Below are 7524 nucleotides of genomic sequence, written 5' to 3'. Positions count from 1 at the left end.
CACCGAGGTCGTCGCCGGCGTACCGCCGACGTCCCGCCTCGCCGAGCCGCCATGGCCGCCGCCGCCGTCGCTGGTGTCGACGATAGGGTCGGCCAAGTAGACCAATCGACGCGTTAGGTCACGAGGGTCACACGGTGATGATGTCACCGCCGGCGTACTCGCCGTCGGCGAGCTTTGGCCGCGTCCGTCGAGCAGCGCCGCTGTGCTCTGTTTTGGTCTCGCTGACCAGTGGGTCCCGCGTGTCAGCGACTCAATATTTCAAATCCAGTTCAATTTAAATGCAGATTCACATGTGTTTTGTTATTTTTGTATCTTTAGTTTGGTAGCTCCTAAAATTGTGAAATAAATTTTGTAGTGTTCCTTAGGAGGTGTAGTATTTAGGAAAACTATGTTTTTAACATTTACAGTAGAAAGTTTTGGAGATTTAAATCAGGATTTGAAATGTGCTTTTGAATGCATTTAAATTTGTTTATTTTATATCTAGAGTTCCTGTGCTCCAAAAATTATGAAATTTTTGTGGTGAGCTAGTCTTAACATATATGAGCTTGGGTAAAAATTTGAAGACCAGTGCATGTGTAGAATTATAGTTATAGATTTTTCTTTTATGACTAGTCAATCCTTGCATGAATTTTTATAAATTATTTATGAGTCTAAAATTCATGAAATTTATTGGAGGTAATACTAGTACCATATGGATGTTAAGAAAAATAAAAAATCTGTTGCTTGACACTTTTTAATAGGATTTTCCATTTATGCTATTTCAAGCCTTGCTTCCTTATTATTTTTGTATAGGATGTTCTACTTAGTAAAATGACATGAAATTTTTATAGTAGTCCTTTTATAGCATTAGTAAGGCACTGTAAATTTTTGGGAATTTATGAAGTACATCTGATATATGTTTATTATTTAACCTAGATATCTAAATAAAATAATAAAGGCAATTAAATAAATAGTTTGGGCTCCACCATTATATTATATTAAATGTAATTAGTATGCTTAAACTGTTGGTAGATTAAATGTTGTCAAATTTTGAATGATTGCCTGATGTAGAAGTATTCTTACTTTATATTGCATGTTAAATAGTTTCCGGACTGATTCTAGAGTGTGATGAGTTGCATGTTGAAACTGATGTAGACTATAAAAATGGTTAATAACAAAGTTGTAGGGAATTTGATAAGCTTTCCAGAAAGTCTAGGATCACTGTTTTTGGATTTGTAGAACTCTAGTTATGAGTGAAACAAGTAGCTACGGTTTGTGGCATAGTCGATGCATTGTAGAAGTAGTTAAGTAATAATCGAGAAGAGATATGCACCTACTCAAACAACGCGATGCACTTGTTAACATATATGCATTCGAAATACTTACACCATACTCATGCATTTAGGATCGGAGGAAGAGATCACGTTGCTGGAATTCGAAGAACCAGAGGAAGGGAACCAGCAGGAGGATCCGCAAGCCACAGCTCCCGAAGGCGTGGAGCAGAACCCTGAAGAGCTTCCGGAGTGCCCTGACCATCGCCCTACTTCCTTTCTGTGAGGCAAGCCCCGGAGCATTATAAGTCTCCTAGTAATTTACCAAATGTTTACTTACGTATTTATGATTGATGCATTAGGTCATAAGAGTTGAATGAAACCACTTGATGCATGTACATTCCTTATCCAGATATTTCACCTTTAACCGGTATAGGTCCAGGATCGAATATATATGCTTAGCCATGCTTAGACCGGTAGAACTCGGGTGATGTCCTGTCACCTGCGAGATATAGGTGGATACCGGAGCACGGTTGGCTATATCTGCTATCGTGGAACAGAACCATGGGGTAAAAGTAAATTGAGACCGGACGGGAAGTCGATAGAGAAGCGACAAGACATGGAGGTCTTGGGTGTGGATTTATCCCCGTCTGTGTCGATTAAGGACCGTACCGTTGTTGGCGCTTCTGACAAGATTGAACGCATGCCTCTCACTTAGCTGGCCGGATAACTCGTTCCAACCGCGAAGCCGAGTAATTCAACTCAGGCCGGGAACCGTTTTGTTGTGCGCTCTTTCCGGGGAACGATCAGACTGAGCCCAAGGGCAGGCTTGGACTGAGCATCCTGGCATCTGGTGTTCTAGATTGTGCGGCGTAGTATGGACCCGCGAAATGTGTACCGGAGTTGTACCAAAGGTGACCTAAGACTATCGTGGCTGGTAGATCTGGGTTTGTGTTAGGAATAAATTCCCAGCTGGTTGAAATCGATTCGAATCGCCGTCTCTCCCGGATAGTGAGAAACTTGGCTAGTCCCAACATCGTAGCAACTATATTATGAAACATGATGGTTCAGATGAATATGGAATTACAATACCCGCTATGGTTACTATTGTATGATTCTAACTAATATACCACATGTTTGGCACAGGATAGTTGCTAATCTAGAAATGGATAGTTATAATTAACTTGATAAAGGAATCACAATTGTACAACGGTTAATTGCCTTTTACGCAAAATGTTGTCAAGTTCCGTCCACTTATACAGCCTTGCATAATCCTTGGAGTCATTTTATTTCTGGTTCATGACGGGTAAGTCTAGCTGAGTACCTTCTAGTACTCAGGGTTTATTTTCCCATTGTTGCAGATGGCACTGTGTATCATGGTTATTGCAAGAGTTGCTTCTATCCCGCCATGGATGAGGAGTAAGCCTTGGGCAGGCTTCTTTAGTAATCCCTATCTTTGCTTTTGTGGACCGTGATCTGGCTTGGCACTATATCAAACTATGTTGGAAAACTTTATCTTGAACTTATTTGCTTCCGCTTTGTTTATCAAACTTGGTTTGTAATAACTTTTATTCGTACTCTGATGAGGAAAAGTATCTGTGAACTTTATGTAACATGTGACATGTATGTTGAATCCTGTACGATCTTGGTTGTTGTAAATCGTTTATCGATACCCGTCGTGGTACTCGACGGACTACCAGGTTTATATGGGTTCAAGTATGACAGTGCGACCGCTTGCGGATTGCCATTGTACCTGTATTCTTATAAATTGGTCGGTTCTGCGATAACTAACTTACTATACTACCTATACTAACTAGACTAACTAACTTTACTAATTGTACTAACTATACTAACTTTACTAATTACACTAACTTACTATACTAATTATACTAACTAATCATTCAAACTATTTTTGCATCTTTACTCTAAGTAACAACAATTTTGATTCAATCAACAAATACACAAGGGGAGTACCTTGATAATGAGGAGAAGATTGGGGCTTAGCCAAATCCACCAATGGCGACGAGGTGACCGCCGATGAACTCGTTCACATCGAAGTCATTGCTTATATGGCCTACTTGAATTGAATGAAACTGCTTCTGCGTCAACTGACCATCCAAATCCATAGTACCCATAGTTGGTTCCACATGAACCCCACATTCTTGTTGAGTATCATCATGGAAGGACGGCCCCTCCTGGAAATCATGCATCATGTACCAATTCTTCACAACCACCTCAGCCAAGGCCACATTGAAACCTTGGATTACCCTATTGTAGCGGGACCAGTGAGCATGGTCCTGCAAGGGCATCAGCACATAGTGTGCCCTAGTCTTTCCACTATCAAACCTCCCCTTCAGTGTATAATCACCGCTAAACTTTCCATTCAAACGGCCACAAAGGTCACTGAAGCTAGGAGGTTCATCAAACCATTCCAATTCTTCTTCCATATCCTCAAACATAACATCTTCTCTCCTAACACTTCATAGAAAACTCTAACACAACAATCCATCTACAAAAGTATTTCAAGAAACTTCATCAAGTCATCGAAATCGTCGTACATACTGTCCATATTAATATTAATACCTATACTAACTATAACTATATTAACTAATCTAATATTAACACATATACAAGACTAACTACAATAACTAATTATACTAAATACAATAACTAACTAGACTCACTAATTGTACTAACTAAACTAACTAACTATACTAACTTACTATACTACCTATACTAACTAAACTAACTAGCTTTACTAACTATACTAACTATACTAACTTTACTAACTATACTAACTTACTATACTAATTATACTAACTAATCATTCAAACTAATTTTGCATCTTTACCCTAAGTAACAACAATTTCGATTCAATCAACAAATACACAAGGGGAGTACCTTGATAATGAGGGGAAGATTGGGTCTTAGCCAAATCCACCAATGGCGACGAGGTGGCCGGCGGCGGCAATGCCTGCCGCCAACGGGCTTTTTCTTGGAGCAGGAGACAGAAGGAGAGGGGTGCGGCACACCACCGGCCGGGCAAGGAAGCGACAGGGGGGCGCAGGTGAAGGAGACGATCGGGAGAGAGGCCGGCCGACGGTGGGGAAGGGGTCGCTGCGCCGACGACGAGCACCGCTCCTAGAGCGGCCTAGAGAGGGAGGAATGGGGAGAGAGGGAGGCCGGTGGTCGTGAGGGGGGGAAGGAGGCGTGGGCGCTGGCCTCGGCGGCGCCGACGACGCCGACTGGTGGACACGGGTGGCGGCGGCGGCGGCGGACGCGTCTCCCCCTCGATCCGTTGCACTCGAGTGTGACAGAGAGGCAATGAGGAGAGGGAGGCCAGGCCGCGGTCCTGTGTTGGGCTTCGTCGCGCCGTGGGCCGTGGCGCGGCACTGCCGCACCAAGATGTGCGGCACGGCAGCTCCTGCCACGTAAATGGCCATGGCCTGGGGAAGTGCACGTCATCGCCGCTGCCACGCCGCCATGTATGGCGCGGCAGCGTTGTTTGACCACTCCGTGGCAATAGACGCGGCAAAAAGTGTTAGATTTAAAAATTAAAAAGAAATCGGTGTCGGATTTAGAAATAGTTTACAGAAGGTGTTAAAAAACGCAGATTTTTTTTTATTTTTAATACTTTTTTTAAACTATTTTTAATTTAACATTTTTGGCAATAAGCGCAAAGTAGTTTCACTCATCGATTGAAGCGCAGAGCAGTTTCACTCATCGAAGTGCGAGGCATGGTGGACGCACATGAGCCACTCGCCATCGACCTTCTCGAACACATTAGTGGCCAGCTGCTTCCCCCAGCTGGTGCTGCCCTTGGTCCTGACCATCTCCAGGCAGGTGACGTAGCCGACGCCGCCCCGCACGCGCACCTCCACGTCCTGCAGGTCGATCTGCAGCGGGAACTCGTAGCCGGCGTCGCACACCATCTTCCAGCTCTGCATCACCATCTCGTACCCGGAGATCCGCCCCGCCGACGGGTGCACCACGTAGACGTGGTCGCCCCTGGCCCAGACCTTGTGCATCGCCACCAGGTCGCCGTCCTTGAACGCGGCGTAGAACCGCGCGTTCGCCGCTAGCACCGCGGACCGGCCGTCCTCCTGCAGCACGCGGAGCTCGTCCCGGAGCGCCGCGGCGCGCGCGTAGTCCTCCTCCTCGATCGCGGTCTCGAGCTCGCGTCGCAGGGAGTCTTCGTCCGGGCCGCCGCCGGTGGCCGCGCTCTCCTCCGTGCTTGGACGCCCTTCGGCTTCCCCGCTCTTGACGTGAGCGGTTGTGAGCCTTGTGACTCGGTGCGGACAGGTGCTTGCTGTTCGGAGCCCTGCACTGATGGACGCCGACGAAATGTTAGTTACAGCAGCAGGTTGTCAGCACGTTAACAATTGCCGCATTTACATTGCTGTCAAAAAAAAAGGCCTGTATTTACACATTTCCAAAGGGAAAGGAAATCGATGCAAAACAACAAAATTTTATGAAACCGATGACGTGAGCGCACATACGCTAGATTGAACTTGATGAAGACAGAGAAGAGAGGAAGAGGAGAAATAGGCAAATTTGTTTCGATTCAGATAAATCTTCTCGGCCACCTATTTTAGGAGTAAAGCTAAACATCATCAGGAAGACCAAAGCCAGAACAGAGGTTACATTATTCATTGAAAAAATTGTAAAAAGAAGAAGACATCTTCTATTGGTTTGCGTAAACTACTACTAGTATGTCTCTGATGCTGCATTTCCTTATTGTGAATTTGTGATGATGTGACTGGGGGAAGAACTCAAACCCTTAACGACGAGCTTAAGCATGTCTAGTCAATACAAGAGGCACACATCAAATTAATCAAATCCGAGGTCCCAAATTTGCCCCTAAACGCCTACTGTAGACACGCGGAAAGCAAGCATAACTAGGGCCCCAATTTCGCTGAATTACTTCTCGAGTGCTCGACTAAAGAACATTCTGCAAAATAACGCAAGACGGAGTTCAGAGGTGGGGCCTCACAAGCGCTTCGCTCCAACACGGAAGCAACCTCCTGCTGCCGATGCGGAGGTCGCAGGAACCGCAGACCTCCACGAAGCCCTCGCCGGAGATGTTGTCGTCGCCGCCGCCGCCATAGCAGTGGAAGGATATGGCCTTCGCTGTGAGAGTGGTGGACGGGTAAGGTTTTTCGTTTCCTCTGTTTTCTGCCCCCTCTTCCTTTCTCTGGGCCTTTTAGGCTGCTGATAGTTGGGCCCAAGACCAAGCCCAACTGCCTAACTGCTGATAGTTGGGCTTTCAAAGGTCCTGCGAACTGTGTTAGTCATATCGATCTTTTTTTTTAGAAAACATGCATTAGCACGTGCTTCGATAAATGGAAGTGGGAAAGCTACAAATCCAGAGTCATAATCACGGCGAGTTGCCGTTTATGACTGGGAGCACACACAACACACGATCCATCCTACAACCAACAAGATGATCACTATTCACTACTACTGCACTGCTGCAGTGTAGATCAAAAAGGCCAACAGAAGGGGCACAGGACGAGATCTGCATTTTCATCAGATTACGTGTTTATTTTAGCCTTTATATTAATCTATTTTAATCGCAATACGTACAGGACCATCTTTTTGAGAAATAACCCTTCACTTGGCTTGGTGTGACTCCTTGACTTGCCACTCCAATTTACTTGGTAAAAGAATCGGTTGATGGAGGGTCTGAGCGTCCACGTAAAACTCTTCTGACCCCTAGGATGCCTCTAAGACATGTTGTATCAATATGTTTTCTCTACTTTAATACAAAGACGCGCAAACCTTTTGCGTGATCGAGAAAAAAAAAACTAAAGGAGGCTTAAATAGTCTACTAATATTTCTATAGAGCACACTAAACTTGTTAGATAATTAGGGACTCTAATAATCATTACTCAAGACTAGTCTAACAAAAGCATCCCTACACAAGCTAGGAGCAAAGCTAAGGAATTAGCAAGCCAAACAAGCAATCTACTACACAGTTCTAGTAAGTAAACTAAACAACAGGTTAATCACTAGAGCACTCGGTGCCCCCAATACCAAATCATATAGATATATAGGCACTAAAGTGTCCTTAGTTTTCACGAATATCCTTGCAACATACACCAAGTTAAATCCAATATCTCAGGGGCCTTGAAAACCATGTGTCCTCAATGCAACTAACATTTTGTCATTATCATTGCAAAACAAAGTTAGCCAAGATGGCCCAATGGAGAACTTGTTACTCTTGGAGTTCGCCAGCTCGAAGACGGTCTAGAACTAGGTGACCTTTATAATG

The 7524-nt window shown here is 44.6% G+C and overlaps 1 protein-coding gene across 1 annotated transcript; it reads right to left on the bottom strand.

The window, feature by feature from the left end:
• Positions 1-4878: 4878 nt before the first annotated feature.
• LOC136475329 (uncharacterized) lies at positions 4879-6405 on the bottom strand. Its single transcript, XM_066472872.1, has 2 exons — positions 6244-6405; positions 4879-5576 (listed from the first exon to the last, which is right to left on the bottom strand). Exons 1-2 carry the CDS (start codon positions 6354-6356, stop codon positions 4967-4969), a joined length of 723 nt encoding a protein of 240 aa, XP_066328969.1. The 5' UTR covers positions 6357-6405; the 3' UTR covers positions 4879-4966.
• Positions 6406-7524: the final 1119 nt, after the last annotated feature.

This window comes from Miscanthus floridulus, chromosome 8 (genome assembly GCF_019320115.1).
Source record: "Miscanthus floridulus cultivar M001 chromosome 8, ASM1932011v1, whole genome shotgun sequence".
Lineage (NCBI taxonomy): Eukaryota > Viridiplantae > Streptophyta > Magnoliopsida > Poales > Poaceae > Miscanthus > Miscanthus floridulus.
This window is presented reverse-complemented; position numbering and strand designations above follow the sequence as displayed.

Coding starts and splice junctions, on each gene's coding strand:
- LOC136475329 (XM_066472872.1), bottom strand. CDS start 6,356: ATGGCGGCGGCGGCGACGACAACATCTCCGGCGAGGGCTTCGTGGAGG. Junction 5,577..6,243: donor CGTGTTGGAGCGAAGCGCTT/GTGAGGCCCCAC, acceptor GGCGTCCATCAG/TGCAGGGCTCCGAACAGCAA.